The following is an 18,963-nucleotide window of genomic DNA, read 5'->3' as shown; positions in this document are numbered from 1 at the left end:
ATGGTGAGAGTTGCAGCTAGGACTATAACTACTTATAGAGAAGTAGTGTTGTTAGAAGGGATATGTTAACAGAGTTAGCATTACTTATACAATCTGGGTGTACATACTAAGTTAATAATTAACCTGGAGTGTTACATGTGCAAAGCCAGGAATCAAATAAGTATCTTTTGAGAGATATTTTGAAATGATTAAGATTGCTTATGGATCTAATACTAAGGGTATTCCAATTTTTGGCAACAAAGTTACAGAGTTGCCTGCTGTATTGGATACTTTGGTTACTTGAAGTAAGTCTTTGTAGGATGACTGAAGACTACGAATGTTAGAGTAGGGTTGTAGAAGATTTTTTAGGGAAGGTACATTTTCAGGATTATGCATTGCTTTGTGGAGCCATTATTAATTGCTTATAGCTCATAACATGAAAGAGTTTTTAGGCATTATTGTAAGATGATTCTAATTTACTTACTTCTGATTTTTGAGGTTGTTAAGTATGGGGGATGCATATAAGAGCGAGGAGAGAAGGCGGGTCCTAGCTATTGTTATTCTTGCAGTTTCTGTTAAGAATTTTTTTGTTTCTATACATTGTCCCCATTTTCTTGTGAACTATTTTGATTGTGTTAGAAATGTGTATGTCAAATTTTAGTCTGCTGTCAATTATGACGCCAAATAATTTTGTTAGGGAATCTGGGAAAATCATCGTATTATTACTGGCAGTGATATAAAAGTTATCTGGGAGGTTAGTAGGTTTAGATGGATGAAATATCATAAGTTTAGTTTTATTAGGGCTGAGAAGGAGTTGTGAGTTTACTAACCACATTTCAATATCAGAGAAAGCTTTTTTTGCGGCTGTAAGAAGTTGAGTTATTATGGATTCTGCACATATGAGGGCTGAATCATCTGCGTATTGTATGATAGATGGTTGACAAGAGGCAGCATTAAGATCATTTATTATTACTGAAACCTGAGGGACTCCAAGTGTAACAGGAAGGAGTGGGGGTAGATCTTGCTTCCATTTCACAGCTTGCTGGCAGCTAGATAGATAAGTTTGAAACCAGTTAACACATCAGGGTCGATATTAATATTATTCAGAGTGGACAGTAACTTAGTAACTCGGTAACAGATGTGGAACAATGAGCATTTGAAGGGGTGTACTATTGGGGTTGTCAGATCATACTCCAAACAATTGGGGTAAGGGAAATAACTACATAGGGCAAAAAATGTCAATATTGTAGTTTCGAGGTGGGGTGTAAAGTGGATTCAGACACAATTATATATCTATAATAAGGTTTATATTAGGAGTGTAGAGCTGGGATGAGCAGTGCACAAATTAATAAATACAGCTGGGAGATGATATTAAAAATGATTCAGTCATAGGTGAAGATTGGTTGTGGGGTACAGAATTTTGAAATAAGATGTATGGTTTGACGATATGGGAAGATAGAAATATCAGTGGCATTTATCCTGGAGATGTAACATTGATTTGATAGGTGAAGTTGTAGTTTAGTTATCTTTTAAATAAGTCTGCATTCTGAAAGGATTTCAATGGTAGTGGGATGTAGTTCCACAGTTTAGCTAAACTATTTGAATATAGACACTCCCCTGCAATATTAGATACATTGGTTATAGTGATTTTTCTCCAGAGTGTAACATTATCTTTGGGATTAAACTGATCAGTCACAGCATGAAGTTATGGGAAAGAGTAGTGGAAACTAGGTTAAGAAGGGAGGTGATGATTACAAATCAGCAGTATGGTTTCATTCCAGGAAAGAGCACTACAGATGCAATGTTTGCTCTGAGAGTGTTGATGGAGAAGTACAGAGAAGGTCAGAAGGAGATGCATTGTGTCTTTGTGGATTTAGAGAAAGCATATGACAGGGTGCCTAGAGAGGAGTTGTGGTATTGTATGAGGAAGTCGGGAGTGTCAGAGAAGTATGCAAGAGTGGTACAGGATATGTACGAGGGTAGTGTGACAGCGGTAAGGTCTGCGGTGGGAGTGACGGATGCGTTTAAGGTGGAGGTGGGGTTACATCGAGGATCAGTTCGGAGCCCTTTCTTATTTGCAATGGTGATGGACAGGTTGACAGACGAGATCAGACAGGAGTCCCCGTGGACTATGATGTTTGCAGATGACATTGTGATCTGTAGCGAGAGTAGGGAACAGGTGGAGTAAACCCTGGAGGGATGGAGATATGCTCTAGAGAGAAGAGGAATAAAGGTCAGCAGGACTAAGACAGAATATATGTGTGTGCATGAGAGGGAGGATAGAGGAATGGTGAGGATGCAAGGAGTAGAGGTGGTGAAGGTGGATGAGTTTAAATACTTGGGGTCAATAGTTCAGAGTAACGGTGAATGTGGAAGAGAGGTGAAGAAGAGAGTACAGGCAGGATGGAGTGGGTGGAGAAGAGTGTCAGGAGTGATTTGTGACAGATGAGTACCTGTAAGAGTGAAAGGGAAGGTCTACAAAAGGGTAGTGAGACCAGCTATGTTATATGGGTTGGAGACAGTGGCATTGACAAAAAGGCAGGAGTTTGAGCTGGATGTGGCAGAGTTAAAGATGTTAAGATTTGCACTGGGTGTGATGAGGGTGGACAGGATTAGGAATAAGTATATCAGAGGGTCAGCCCAGGTTGGAAGGTTTGGAGACAAAGCCAGAGAGGCACAATTATGTTGATTTGGACATGTGGTGAGGAGGGATGCTGAGTATATTGGGAAAAAGATGCTAAGGATGAAGCTACCAGGTAACAGGAAAAGAGGAAGGCCTAAGATAAGGTTTATGGATGTGGTGAGAGAGGACATGCAGGTGGGTGGTATGACAGAGCAAGATGCAGAGGACAGTAAGAAATGGAAACAGGTGATCTGCTGTGGCGACCCCTAACAGGAACAGCCGAAAGAAGATGATGATGATGACCATTTGCCATACAGTTAGCCTTTCACTTAAATATGACATGGTTATCACAGATTTGGGTACATATATTAATAACAGACTTTCCTTTGACCACCATGTCACCATGTTGGCTAGAAAATCATTTTGCTTTGCACAGTTTATCCTTTATGACATCTCATCAATGTCTCACTTTGCCATTTATTAGGCCCATTATCGAATATAATTCATCCCTCACACGTACCGTACCAAGCACCTATGAGCCTGTCTCAGTACCCTGAGGTCCTCTAATAGTCGAAATGACCTATCACTCTACTAAGTGTCATACAGACACCTAAAGTGTGATCTCAGCTTAGTCTTCTGTGCTATGAATGATCTATCACTCTTTGAACTCGTTCACCTAAACAGGACCACTTGTAAAGCAAAAACCCATTCTAGAAACATAAACCAATACTATCACTTCAAAAACGCTAAATAGTACGACAGTTACCCAACCCAACATATGCCGTGGTTTTAGAATTGGCTGCAGTTATCTATCAAGCAGAGGACTTCCTTAGCAACTTTTAAAACAAGTCTGAACAACTGGATAGGTGATCACAAATTTTCACCAGGGATATGTGGACAAAACCTACTTAATAGAGGACATTGTTAGCCTCCCACAGTATTAGGTGATATGGCTAAGCTACTCAGTGGTCTCCTTTGAATATAAACGCAGTAAAAACCTAAGACCCTATGGACGTATGTATATTTTTCATCAAAGTAAGCAAGCCATGACTGAAAAGGGACCACTGAGATCCAGTTTACCTACTTTCTAAATAAATAAAATTACCATGTCCCAATCCTTTTTGTAAGTCCATGTCTCCTACACAGAACTACATTTAGCTTAGACTTTGTGTTTCAAGCTTCAAGCAAGAATTATCAACACCTTCCAACCATCCCTTCTATTTTATTTTTTAATTGTTTTGGTATGCAGACTATGTTGCAGAGGTACACTTTCAGCTATGACCTTGTTACACAAAGTACAGTGAGAAACATGCAGTGAAATGATTACTACTAGCACATCATTTAAGGGTAACTTTTGAAATTCTGAAGGCTGTAATTGTGGTCCTCAGGACAGTGGAACTACATGTGTGAGAAGATGCTATGTCCAAGATTGTGGTACCCCAGATAACTCCTCCTTCTCTGAGGCAGAGCAATGAGTCTGGGGGCTGCAGAAAACAGCCAGACAGGTGCACAAAGATAGTTTAAAAAAATGATGACACCACAAAGCAATGTAATTTCCCCCACTGTTGTATGACCATGGTGTTAGTATACAAGTCTGAGGAGTGTGTGTGATGGGGGGGGGGGGGTCTCTCCACATGGAGGTGCAGGAAGACTTTCCCCCTGCAAATAAAACATATTTTGCGGATTGCTGAAATTTTTTTTCAGCTATTAAGTTTTATGGTTTTGTCACTCACTAAAATTTCCTTCAGAATGTTGACACAAATCCCTGCAGAAATGCTTTAATACTATAAAAGACAGTTTTAAAAATTCCTTTGCTTGCTTTATTTATTTATTTGCGTATTTAATTATTTATTTTTTGTTGAACATTTAGAACCTGCAATTTAGGATGTCATACTCTAAGGAATGTAAATTACAGACAGGTAAAATGCACGGATTTGTTCCTTCCCTTTTCCTACTTCTTATCTTTGCTCTTTTCACCTTTTTGCTCCTCCTCTTCCTTGCACTATTCCCCCACACATCCATTTGTTCTCATCTCCCCTCCAATTTCATTTTAGAATCACTGTTATTATGGTATAACTGTTCCATCCCTCTTATTAACATTGCCATCTTCTGAGAACCAAGATGGAGTCATTCCTGGTGTAGAAGTATTCCTCTTACTACAACATATCCCAGGCTCCCATTATTCCATGATACTGTTCTTCCCACACTCCCTGACAAAGCAGTTGTACCATTCAGTTCCATCCTTCCTAGAACTGGTGGTAGAGTGTTTATTAGCATTTCTGACAGCAATATAGTACCGCATAGCCTTCTGTATGTGAGAAGTGTGGTTCACCATATGTCCTACACCACGGTCCATTTTACCAAATCATCTGTGTCCATGAAAGTCAGCTTCATGGTGCACCATACGGCCTGCACCACTGTCCATTCTGTATGTGAAAAGTGTGGTTCACCATATGTCCTACACCACTGTCCATTCTACCAAATCATCTGTGTCCATGAGAGTCAGCTTCATGGTGCACCATACGTCCTGCAACACTGTCCATTCTGTATGTGAGAAGTGTGGTTCACCATATGTCCTACACCACTGTCCATTCTACCAAATCATCTGTGTCCATGAGAGTCAGCTTCATGGTGCACCATACATTCTGCACCACTGCCCATTCTGTATGTGAGAAGTGTGGTTCACCATATGTCCTACACCACTGTCCGTTCTACCAAATCATCTGTGTCCATGAGAGTCAATTTCATGGTGCACCATATGTCCTGCACCACTGTCCATTCTAACAAGTTGTTTGTGTCTATGTGATCATTATTTATTAGCACACACCTGAGGACAGAGCCTTTATGTGCCAGCATGCCCTGTTGCTTTCTGATTTCTGAGGGCAAAGCCTGACCTGTCATGGCTAGTGCTAATTCCTTCAAACAATAATTACTTTACTTGGATCTTTCACTCTGTCCTCTTCCATCATCCATTACCCTTTGTGACATAGTCTGTTACCCTTAGGAGTCCTGTTACCTTCTCCTGGCTGATTCTCTTGTCCTTTACCCCTGCTTCTAGTAGACCTGTTACCTTCTCCTGGCTGAGTCTCCTGTCAATTACCCCTATGTAGTAACTGTCGATGATGGGGCTTGTCATTTAACTAGGCTCGCTCTTCGTCTTCTGCCAAGCTAACTTTGCACCCCTTCACTACCCGCTCCTCCTCCTTATCTGCTTCACTTCTGGCCTCAACCTTTACTGTTGTATCTTCCCCTACCCTGCAAATAATTCTGGACAAAGCCTAAAATAATGTGGGGAGAAAGGCCCAAAAATAGGGACAGATTTTAAATATTGCTCCTATAAACTTAGAAAGTTGCTACAATAACAGGATTTATGTTAGTATGCATTTTCTGAAGGATACAAAATCTGACACTCAAATGTATGTTATTATATAATGACTTCAATCCTCTGTGATTTGCTAGAAAACCACAAATGTTATGAGGAACAGAACAAAAACATCAGGCAAAAATCTGGACATTCTTGGAAAATTTGTGCAGTTGAGACCTATGATGGGCATTAATTCAGGTGCTCCATCTTTAACAGAGTATAGTGAAAACTTAATTTTCTATACCTTTTCTGCTGAAAATTGACTTACAGATCAGTTTAGTGAACTGCTACCACTCCCTACAATAATTTAACAGTAACATTTAATTCCAATACTCCCATAAATCCTAGCAATATTAATTGCCACAAACGGTGTTAAAAGTCCTGCCTTCATAAACACGGTCACTAATAAAATGTTGATGCGTGTTTCTTTACTTTTTATTACCATAAAAGTTACGTGACAAAGTGGTAACATATTCAATATTTTAAACAATCTAGCCATTTAAATTTCTCAGATATTTAAGTTAGGAAAACTCAGCTATTACAGAACAAGACATTTACACATTTTCTCACACCTATGGATTAAAATGTTCGCTGCTCATCTGTTTTAACTTATGATTCATGCAATCAAGCTTTAACACATAACCCTAAATGATGAAGCCAGGCCCTGAAGAAATGACTTACCCTTGCTTTCTTTATCACATAGTGCAATATTTTGCTAAACTGTTGCTATCCCTTGTTAGATTTACTTAATATGAAAATATTTCTAGAATTTTTAGTCAAAATACTATGCCATAAATTATTTAAAAACTACAGACTTTATAAAAGAGGACGGGATAAAAAGTGTGGAAACTGCAGGTGCAACTTTCCAGTGTCCCTGCAAGTGTCACATAATTAGTTAGCAGTTATAAGCATTGCTGTATTATTTAGAAACACTATTTGTCTTTCTGCTCCTCATCTTGAGTTTCTGTCTCCTTTCATTGTCAGGGAAGACCTCACGATAGCTGTACTTCCTAACAAATGTTACTGCATTTGTAAATCAAGAACTGTTTGTACCAGATGGAATTACAGTGACCCTAACCTTTCCCACTGTCTGAATTGCTAAGCTGTTAACAGCACATTTATTTTACTGGGAAATCTCTGCAACCAGCAACATTAACAGCTGCTTACTGATTGTTACTTCTGCCAGTTCAAAACTTGCAGCGGTTATGCACTTACTTCACATGCCTCCATATTATGTTAGAAAGTTCAAACTCTGAAATTATCAGTATTGAAAAAAGAATAATCACTTGTTTTCTAATCTTTAGATTTATGAGAGAAAAAAAAAAAAACAGACACAGCACAGCTAGTATTTCAAAAAACAACTATTTTAACAAAGCACAGTACATGCGGTCTTAACCTTTACCAAGGCTACCTTCTATAAAACTAAGGAAGTACTATTTTCTAAACTGTAATTTAAGAGAGACACAGTTTGATCATGAGACATCTAACAACTTGGAAGAAAAACTGTTTAGCATAGCTATCAGTATCTTACCTTATACATCACAGCAGCTTCATATAAAGGTAGAAAGCAGTGAGTACGATGCTCAGGAACACACAGAACACAGCTAAGTAACATATCCTGCTGACAGAATAATTCCAGCTTTCTTCCATGCTGTCTACAATACTGCTCAATTACTATCTCTTTTACACCTACATTTCCTCCATCTACTTTCCTTTTTTGTTGCAGTTTCAGCCTTTTAGCTCTTTCCACCTGATTAGCCAACAACCTGTTCACTGCATATCTCTTGGCTGGTGACTCTTCCCTACATTCAGGACAGGATGGAGTTTTCATAACATCCCAAACCTTGGTGATACAGGCTCTGCAGAAATTGTGCCCACACTCCAACATTACTGGGACGTTAAAGAGTTCTAGACAAACTGAACACATAAATTCCTCCAGGTATTCATTGCCTGTTTGCTTACTGTCTGCCATTATTACAACAGTGTGCTGTTCCTGTTAGTGTAACAGGAAGTTGCAAGTTCCGTACAGGTACAGCCAAATGCATTTTTTAAAGGGCAACATATAAGCAAGGAAGGAGGTATCATATTTCATGCTCCACATTGTATGCTTGATTTTGTCCTTTTAAAGAATTATTTTAAAGGTGCACAGCTCTGTAAAGAGGTTTACAAATGTGCATTTAGAAGTGTGCTTTATCATGTGGGAAAAAGGATGAGATATGTGCTGTATAATGAGATATGGAGGTCTCAGGTATAGGGTTCAAAGAATATAGGGAAGGTGATAGTGGGGGAGGGGTGATGAAGGAGGGAACAGATTTCATGTTGAATATAGAGGGGATGAAGTAAAATAGGAGTACAGGTACTGAAGAAAAGGAAATGGTCAGGGAATCTTTGGTAGATGGCCAAATACAAAACGAAAAAAAAAGAAACACAAATATGTGAAAACACAGTAAAAGCCATGTAAAATAGTGGGTAAGGTAGAAATGTTAGCAGTAATATGAGGATTATAATGTGATGGTATGAACTGGAATATATTATTGGTCTGGTATCAGAAGTGAATGTGGACTGCTTTAACAAAGGAGTAAGCATTAAAATAGAAGAGATCCATGAAGTAATACAAGGTTCTGGACATGTTTCTGGCTAACGTGAGAGGAGCAGCAGATAACAGAAGTGTAAGAATTTATGTTGAACAGTGATTGTAATGCATATATAGAAGCAGGAGCAAGCAGGCACTTCTAACTCTCAGAAACCTGTTCTAGATGGACCATATTACATTTAGGCCACACCTTACATGGATGTGCTCACAATATTATCTTACACACAGGGGCAGTTCTAGCTAAACATAATCTGATACTTTTTTTTTTAGCATTACTCAATGAGTATCTGACATGAAATCAAAATTCTCCCAGCATTGTCTGAAGTAGAGCATTCTTATCCTTTTCAGAGGATTGCCAATCATTCTGGCATTCCTGTAGTGATGCTTCTATCAGTTTTCTACTTGAATATTGCCCTGCATCAGTTTTTTAGTATAATTGTACTTTTAAATGGGAATGCGCTTTCTTCCTCTTAGTTTAAAACTTGTTTAAAGTAGCTGAAAACCATCTTTTTCTGTGGAGAAATTGTGGTTATTGTATTTTGGGGCTGACATAATGTATTAAAGTGCTGCTGTGGTGGCAAAATCTGTTTGCTTAACTTCTTCCTTTTGTGGTTGCAAGAAGGAATGGCCATGGAACCGGTAGTTTGTTCCATGGTCAACCTGAAAATGTTGTCTCTTTCCAGGGGAAAACAAGCATCATAAGCCATGTTTTTTTTTTTTTTTTGAGAACAAAAGGTTGACTTTTACAAATTTAAAATTTTAATCGCTTGTGTTGTTTGTTTTCCTCATGAAAGAGGCACTGTTTTTGTCTTGACCATTGAATAAACTACTGGTCCCACAGTCAGTCCTTCTTCCAGCCACAAAAAGAAAATGTTAAGGAAACATCCTTTGTTCCCAGAGCAGGCTAGCAATTTGCTGCAGCCACATGTGGGTGACTCTGCTGTTGCCAACGCTGGTTCCTCAGACCACTCATCTTTTACCCCAGATCCCTATGGTGTAGCACCTACAGCCACTATGTCCTGCATCTTTTGGGGTCCCCTTAGTGGGCAAGGGACATGCACTCCTGTTGGTCCTGGGAGTGGGAACAGGGATGTCTTCCCTGTTTAGTCAGACTGTTGTGCCAATCCTTCTACAGCCACTATGGATTGGGGAGTTAGCCACATCCCTTGCTGCTGTTGATGTCCCTTCTGTTGGGCAAGGGAGAGCCACTCTTGTCGGTTTTGGGAGAGGGAACTTAGTTTCTTCTATTGCACAGGTCACTGCTCATTGTTTACAAGGTGTGTACAGTTTTGAGGAGGTTTGCATGGCTGCATTTTCAGAAACTCCCAGATGACATTTAAAGTGAGACTTTAAATTCTCCGTTGGATGGAAATTTAGTGTTTAGCACCTCTGCTGCAGTGGTGATCAAAAAGTGTGATGAAAGGGGCAAGTTGATCCAGTAAATCTTTTAACATTTTAATTTTTTTCCTAATTTTCCATGGGACTTTCTATCTCCCCATCCACTTTTGGCAAAAAACAGAATAAATAGTCACAACAAAACATAGATAAACAGATATTTAAGAAGAAATGGCAAGTGCGTCCCAAAAAGACATCTTGAACCTTCTAAAACCAAGGACAATCCAACAAGTCTGAATGACTATTAGAGACCTTGTGAACCCCCTCCCACTCTGGCTCCTCCTTTCTTTCAGAAAATCTGAATGCTCATTTTTTCCTTTGGCAACATATAGTTTCAGACAAATGCGTTCTGAGAATCATTCATCAAAGTTACAGAAGGCAATGGGAGGAAATTCCTCCTTTCTACGGGGCCATTCCTCATCTACCAGATCAGACTCTTTTGTTTCCACTGGTTCTTCATCACCTGCTGTCCCAAGGAGTGACAGAACTGGTTCTACTTCCCAGATATGGAAGGGTTTTATTCAATGATGTTCCAAATGCCAAAGAAAGACAATTCTTCGAGACCAATTCTGATTCTTTCTTTTCTAAATCTGTTTGTGGTAGTGCCTAAATTCAAAATGATGTCACTTAACAATCTGGTACCTCTTCTTCCTATTTCACGTTTTCTGGCAGCACTAGATTTAAAAGATGCTTATCATCACATCCTTATTTTTTTAGCCTTCATATATTTCTTAAGGTTTTGTGTATCTGGATCCCATTATCAGTTCTCTGCCTACTGTATGGACTATCCACTGCACCAAGAGTGTTCACAAAGTGTCTAGCTTTAGTTAAAGGTCACTGCAGGTTACAGGGTGTCCACATTTTTCCATATTTAGATGACTTGCTTATCTTTGCAGAGTCATTTTGGAAGTATCAAGAATCTCACTCTTGGGTAAGAAATCTCTTGGGGGGATACACAAGCCAGTGTATTTCTTCATGGCGGTCCCAAGCCCAGATAAAGGGGGAAGGTTACGTCAGGAAGAGCATCTGGTGTAAGTGTTTTGCCAGATGAAATATACAGACAATACAATAGACAAAGGTCACTGCAGGTTACAGGGTGTCCACATTTTTCCATATTTAGATGACTTGCTTATCTTTGCAGAGTCATTTTGGAAGTATCAAGAATCTCACTCTTGGGTAAGAAATTTCTTGGGGGGATACACAAGCCAGTGTATTTCTTCATGGCGGTCCCAAGCCCAGATAAAGGGGGAAGGTTACGTCAGGAAGAGCATCTGGTGTAAGTGTTTTGCCAGATGAAATATACAGACAATACCGTTTTCCATACTGGATTGGTTGAGGCCTGCGGTAACAAACTGTTAGCTAACAGGGTGCTGGTGGAAATTGGGATACTGTTAGCTGAAGGAGAAGAAGAGGGGAAGGCATGCCTAGAGGCAGGAGGAGAAGAGGAAAGATAGGAGTATGGAAGTGGGGGTAGGAACTTTGAATGTTGGTAGTATGACTGGTAAAGGAAGAGAGCTAGCTGATATGATGGAGAGAAGGAAGAGTGACATATTGTGCGTGCAAGAAACCAGATGGAAGAGGAGTAAGGCCAGGTGTATCAGAGGCAGCTTCAATTGTTCTACCATGGTGTGGATTGGAGGAGAAATGGGGTAGGGGTTATCCTGAAGGAACAGTATGTCAAGGGTGATTTGGAGGTTAAAAGAGTGCCAGATAGATTGATGTGTATGAAGCTGGAAATTGAAGGTGTGATGATGAATGTCGTTAATGCATATGCTCTGTAAGTTGGGTGTGTGATGGATGAGAAAGAAACATTTTGGAAGTGGTTGGATGAAACCCAAGGTTGAAAAAGTGATGATTGGAGTGGATTTCAATGGGCATGTTGGTGAAGGGGGCAGAGGTTATGAGGAAGTGATGGGTAGGTATGGTGTTAAGGAGAGGAATGCAGAAGGTCAGATGATAGTGGATTTTGTGAAAAGGATGGACATGGCTGTGGTGAATACATATTTTAAGAAGAGTGAGGAGCATAAAGTGACCTGAAAGAGTGGAGGAAGATGCACACAGGTGGATTATATCCTATGCAGGAAGGCCAGTCTGAAGGAGATTAGAGACTACAAAGTGGTGAGTAGGGAAAACATAGTTAGGCAGCATAGGATAGTGGTCTGTAGGATGACACTGGCAATCAAAAAGAAGAGGAGGAGAGTGAGGGCAGTGCCAAGGATCAAACAGTAGAAGTTGAAAAAGGATAACTGTAAGGTGGAGTTCAAGGAAAAGATAAGACAGGCACTGGGAGGCAGTGAAGAATTACCAGATAGCTGGGCAGCCACAGCAGAGGTGGTAAGGGAGACAGCTAAAAAGGTGCTTGGTGTGTCATCTGGATAGAGGAAGGAGGACAAGGAGACCTGGGGATGAAATGAGGAAGTACAGGGGAGTATACAGAGGAAGAGGTTGGTGAAGAAGGAGTGAGACTATCAGAGAGATGAAGAAAGTAACCAGGAGTGTATGGTGAAGAGAGAGGTGGCAAAGGCTAAGGATAAGGCATATGACAAGTTGCATAAAAGGTTGGACACTAAGGAGGGAGTAAAGGACCTGTACCGATTGGCTACACAGAGGGACAGAGCTGGGAAGGATGTGCAGCAGGTTAGGGTGATAAAGGATAATGAGGGAAATATACTCACAAATGAGAAGTGTGTGTTGAGCAGATGGAAAGAGTACTTTGAGGGGCTGATGAATGAAGATAATGAGAGAGAGAGAGAGAGAAGATTGGATTATGTGGGGAATGTGAATCAGGAAGTGCAATGGATTAGCAAGGAGGAAGTAAGGACAGCTAGGAAGAGAATGAAGAATGGAACATCTGTTGGTGCAGATGACATACCTGTGGAAGCATGGAGGTGTTTAGGAGAGATGGCAGTGGAGTTTTAACTAGATTATTTAATGAAATCTTGGAAAATGAGAGGATGCCTGAGGAGTGGGGAAGAAGTGTATTGGTACTGATTTTTAAGAATAAGGGTGATGTGCAGAGCTGTAGTAACTACAGAGGGATAAAACTGATCAGCCACAGCATGAAGTTATGGGAAAGAGTACTGAAAGCTAGGTTAAGAAGGGAGGTGATGATTAGTGAGCAACAATATGGTTTCATGTCATGAAAGAGCACTACAGATGTGATGTTTGCTCTGAGGGTGTTGATGGAGAAGTATAAAGAAGGAGCTACAGTTGGTCTTTGTGGACTTAGAGAAAGCATATGACAGGTTGCCTAGAGAGGGGTTGTGATATTGTATGAGGAAGTCAGGAGTGGCAGACAAGTATGTAAAAGTTGTAAAGGAAATGTATAAAGGCAATGTGACAGTGGTGAGGTCTGAGGTAGCAGTGACAGATGCATTTAAGGTGGAGGTGAAATTACGTTAAGGATAATCTCTGAGCCATTTCTTATTTGCAGTGGTGATGGACAGGTTGACAAATTAGATCAGACAGGAGTCCCCATGGACTATAATGTCTGCAGATGACATTGTGATTTGTAGTGAGAGTAGGGAACAGGCTGAGGATACCCTGGATAGGTGGAGATATGCTCTAGAGAGGAGAAGAATGAAGGTCAGCAGTACAAAGACAGAATATATATGTGTGTGAATGAGAGGGAGGACAGAGGAATGGTGAAGATGCAGGGAGCAGAGATGGCAAAGGTAGATGAGTTTAAATACTTGGGATCAACAGTTCAGAATAATGGTGCGTGTGGAAGAGAGGTGAAGAAATGAGTGCAGGCAGGGTGGAATGGATGGAAAAGAGTGTCAGGAGTGATTTGTGACAGACGAGTACCAGTAAGAGTGAAAGGGAAGGTCTACAAGAGGGTAGTGAGACCAGCTATGTTATATGGGTTGGAGACAGTGGCATTGACAAAAAGGCAGGCGTTAGAGTTGGAAGTGGCAGAGTTAAAGATGTTAAGATTGCACTGGGTGTGATAAGGATGGATAGGATTAGAAATTAGTATATTAGAGGGTCAACTCAGGTTGGATGGTTTGGAGACAAAGCCAGAGAGATGAGATTGCATTGGTTTGGACATGGCTGAGGAGGGATGATGGGTATATTGGAGAAGGATGCTAAGGATGGAGCTACCAGGTAAGAGGAAAAGAGGAAGGCCTAAGTTAAGGTTTATGGATATGGTGAGAGAAGACATGCAGGTGGTTGGTGTGACACATCAAGATACAGAGGACATGAACAAATGGAAGCAGATGATCTGCTCTGGTGACTCCTAATGGGAGCAGCCACAAGAAGAAGAAGAAGAAGAAGAAGAAGAAAAGGTGAGAGATCTGTTCCACAAGCTGGGATTCCAAGAGAACATTTAAAAGTCTTGCTTGACTCCTCACACAGGATTGTGTTCCTGAGATGTAAACTAGACCCCCAGTTCAAAGAGTTTTTATTCCACATGAAAAAAATAGATATTTACCTAGATTTATTTCTAAGGTTTCCCACTCAGATGTCAGTCACTGTGAGAGAATATCTCAGGATTTTGGGTCTCATGGTATTTATGTTTCTCATGATATCACTGGCAAGACTCCATATGAGAACAATGCAGTGGTATATGGAATATTTAGGCCCACCATCAACACCGTTTCTCTTTTCAAATCCCAGTGCTGGAGTTTGTCAGAAGAGAAATATTTTGGTAGAGACAACAGATATCCTTAAATTCAGTTATCCCCTTCTCCCTCCCTGCTCCAAAGCAGTCAGTCACCACAGATGCTTCAGACTTTGCTTGGGGAGTAGTTTCAGTAAGATTAAAAGTGTAGGGTATGTGGGACACCAAGGACAGATGTAAGAGCATAAATATCAAGGAGATGCCTGCTGAAATCAAGACACTCAACTCTCTGACCCATCTTTGGTCCCTAGGACCTCTTCAAGTGGTTAGAGACAATACATCAGTCATGTGGTACATCAACAGCCAAGCAGGAACTAGGCCACATCCCCTTTGCTGACTAGCCATGTTAGCTTGGGAAATAGCTTCACAGTACAGTCTCACTCTGCAAGCATCCTACATTCCATTAGCGCACAAATGTGTGGCAGAAAAGCTGAACAGAAACAGGGCAGATGTTCACAAATATAAACTAGATCAGGTGGTCTTCCAAGGTTTGATCCATCTATGGGGATTTCCTTTTCTTTGCTTCCTCTCTGAGCAATCAGCTGGCAAGATTCTGTTCCAGGACTCCATGCAAGAAGGCCTGGAAGACAGATGCCTTTTCTTTTCCTTAGACAGGAACATTCCCATATGCTTTCCCGCCCTGTTCACTAATATCCAGGGTACTTCTGAAAATTCTAAAGGATTTTCCTAAGATCATTGTGGTAACTGCCTTCTGGCCTAGGCAACAGTGGTTCTCCCTTTTTTGGACATGGCCAGGGTAATTTACCACAACCTTCCTCATAGAATAGATCTACGCACACAAGTACAGGGTTGTTTGATACACCCTGACATCAATCATCTTCAATTGACTGCCTGGATGATAGGGTCTTAATTCCTTTTAAGTACCTATTTTCTGAGGATGTGCAGCAGATACAAATGTAAGCAAGAAAGCCTGCTACTAGAAAATCATGTATTAGCAAATGGAAAAGGTTTTCTAGTTGGTGCCAACAACATAACCAGCACCCTTTCAGTTCTCTGGTTCTTCAATATTTATGAGAGGTACCATCCTATGGCCTTTCTTATTCCTCTGTCAAGGTTCATTTATTAGCCATTTCAGAATGTGTGCCCATGAATCCTTCTCTTTCATTACAGTCTAATGTCAAAATGTTCTTTTATGGAGTTTTGCATAAGAGGCCCCTCCTTGGCATCTTAATTTTGTGTTAGAGAAGCTAGCATTTGTTCCACTTGAACCAGATAATCTGGCTTTCTTGAGGTTCTTAACATGGAAAACAGTTTTAATGATTACTCTGACCTCTGCAAGAATGGTATCTGAATTGCAAACTCTTATAGTGAGTAAACCCTATCTTATTTTACAGAGGGACTGGGTTTCTTTGAGAACTAGTCCTTCTTTTATTCCCAAAGTGGTATTCAAGTTTACTTTAAGACAAACTACATTTCCTCATTTTCTTTCCTGAACCTAAAAATGAGTGACAAGGGAAACTCTGTACCTTTTTTTACTCAGATGATTTTTATTTAAAATTTACAATAAACAATAAATGAAAACTTATCACGGTTTACAATCAAGTTAGATAATTAACTATATACAAATTTACATTTAGCCTGATATTTTAAAACTTGCATGATAACAAATTACACAGATATAGTTTAATTAAAGTTAAATAGTACTTGCTTCATGAGGAGGTTAGATCCATTTGCAAATTATCAATCAAAGTTAGAACTTTTCCCAAGGGTTTTTAGTTAACGGTCTAGGAAACAGTCTTAATTCTTTGGTTTTTATTTCCATTAAGGCTGTCCTCTTCAATAGACATATTAAATCTTCTTTGCTAGGAGCTGTGGTAGAATTCCATTTCTTTGTTATGCATTTCCTAGCTATAGCTAGTATAGTCCAAAGTAAATGAATATCAGTCTTATTTGAAGAATAAGCATTATCAGTTATATTCAGTAATAACAAAGCCTTGGTCATGTCAAAATTATCTGTATAAATCGCCTGCAAGAAATTGTTAATACTTTCCCAAAAGGGTTTAATTTTTATACAATTGTAGAAAATGTGAGACCAATCAGCTTTATTATACTGTTGACATCTCCAGCATAACCCATCATTAGAAGGATTGATTTTTGAAACTTTATCAGGGGTTAAAAAGGATCTATGAAGGAATTTTCAGATAAATATTCTCCAATAATGAGAACAAGAAGTTAATTTTACTGAGAGAAGTAAATTAGATTTATTTTCTGAGGTTAACTGAATCATATATCATTTAGTAATATATTGCCAATATGTTGGTTTAGGTTGTGTTTTGTAATTTTTTATTAGAGTATATAAATATGAAGTACCATTTTCCAATTTCTTATTATTATATAAAATTTCAAACAGTCTGGATATAAAATTTGGTGTATTTGAAAAAGAAGAATTATTTATTATCCTACATAGATCCTTTGAGTACGTCAATATATTCTGAAGCATTAACCATTCATGAGAATTCACTTTGTAAGTTGACATCATATATTGTTAATCCCATACTTCCTGATTTTTTAGACAGTGTAACCAACAGATTAGATTTTTCTGTTCCCAAGAGAGAATATATCTCTATGAATTCTATCTGGAAAGTTTTTAGTAATGCTAAAGGGAATTAATGTTGCAAACCAAAGCTTTAAATCCATATTCATGTTTATAAATTTCCTAAAATAGTCAAATAAATGATTTATTAAATTTGTGCTAGTTAGTTTAGTTATATTGTATTGATAATTTAAGGCCAGTGAGTACCATAATATATTGTCCTTGTCTAGAAAAGTAGAATTTTTAAGTAAATTATTTTCATTTATTATTATAGTTGTATGTAACAATTTCCAGTTAGACATATAATTTGGATTGATCCATTCAACCACAATTTTAAGTAAAGTTGCTCTTATATAAGATTCAATATCTGGGAAATTTATTCCTCCCTGATCCCATTGTCTGATATGATGGGTATATGCAATTTTGTTTCTTTTAGGAAACCACAGAAATCTTAGCAAAATTTGTTATTTTCTTAAGGTGAGTTTTCTCAGGAATTAACAAAGTGGCTTGTACAACATACAAAATTTTAGGGAGAAGAATCATTTTAATTAACTGTAATCTATCTTCAAAAACTATAAATAACTTATTATATTTACCCACTAGAGGGTCTATTGTAGCTATGATCCTTCTATAATTAATATTCAATATATCTTGAATATTTTCACACAAGTCTATCCCTAAGTATTTTATTGTTGAGACATGTTCTGCTATGATATGATTCTTATCTATTTGAAAATCCTTTTTTTTTATTTAATAATAAGTATTTAGACTTTTGTTTATTAAATCGGAGTCCTGATATCTTATGGAATTTATCAGATTATCTAATTCAACTAATGTTTCTTTTGAATTCAATAGTGTAAGAAGTATGTTGTCAGCAAAGAGCATGATCTTGGAGTTATATTGACCAAATATATTTATTCCTTTTATCTTTGGATTGTTTCGTATTAATATTGCCAATAGTTCTAATAGCTAATGCAAATAAAATGGGTGACATAGGGCATCCTTGTTTAGTGCCTCTCGTAACTTGTATAGCTTCTGAGGTAAAGGGTCCTAATTTAACATAAGTTAAATTGTTTTCATAAGCCTTTTTAATAAATGTAATGAAGGAGATGGGAAATTTATAAGCTTCTAAGATTTTAATTAAATAATCCCAGTTCAAGGAATCAAAAGCTTTCTCAATATCTAATCCATTTATTAATGTTTCTATATTTTCTTTGTTTAAATAATCAATTAATGTCAATATTCTTTTAATGTTATCATGTGGATGACTGTTTTGAATAAACCCAGTTTGGTCATAGTTGATAATTTCATTCATATGTTTTTTTTTTATTTTTTAACCAATATAGACATAAATATTTTATAATCGTTATTTAATAATGAACTTGGCCTATATGAGCTGCATTGACTATCATCCTTGTTTTCTTTTAAAATGGGTATGATTAAGGAGTGTCTCCATGAAGGAGGAATTAATGCACGAGTTTGAATTTCAATAAATGTTTTATGTAGTAATGAGGTTATATTTTTGGGGAATAGTTTTTAAATTTCTGTGATTAAGCCATCCATTCCGGGAGATTTACTAGTTTTACTTTCTTTGGATTTGATTGTATCTATGACTTCTTTGTGTGTAATGGATTTTTGTAATTCATTTTGTAAACTTTCAGGGATTGGTTTAATATTTGAAAACACATTTTCTAAAAGGGGATGTTCTGGAAAATTATTGTTATTTTTAAAATGATTTTTGAAATGACACTTGAAAGCATCTAGAATATCGCCTATTTCCAAAACTTTCTTACCTTTTTCTTCATGTAGTATATTAACAATAGTATTAGCT

At 38.4% G+C, this 18,963-nt stretch overlaps 1 protein-coding gene across 1 annotated transcript in view; it reads right to left on the bottom strand.

The window, feature by feature from the left end:
- Nucleotides 1-7,997, bottom strand: part of LOC122813648 (zinc-binding protein A33-like) — a 138,598-nt gene extending 130,601 nt beyond the window's left edge. The window contains exon 1 of the mRNA XM_044086084.1: nucleotides 7,498-7,997. Within this exon, the coding sequence (XP_043942019.1) occupies nucleotides 7,498-7,938 (441 nt within the window). The 5' untranslated portion in view covers nucleotides 7,939-7,997. The remainder of the gene's footprint in view (nucleotides 1-7,497) is intronic.
- Between the last annotated feature and the right edge of the window lie 10,966 nt (nucleotides 7,998-18,963).

This window comes from Protopterus annectens, chromosome 10.part0, assembly GCF_019279795.1.
Source record: "Protopterus annectens isolate FY-2018-M chromosome 10.part0, PAN1.0, whole genome shotgun sequence".
Classification (NCBI taxonomy): domain Eukaryota; kingdom Metazoa; phylum Chordata; order Ceratodontiformes; family Protopteridae; genus Protopterus; species Protopterus annectens.
The sequence above is the reverse complement of the archived record's forward strand: the minus strand, read 5'-3'. Positions and strand labels throughout refer to the sequence as shown.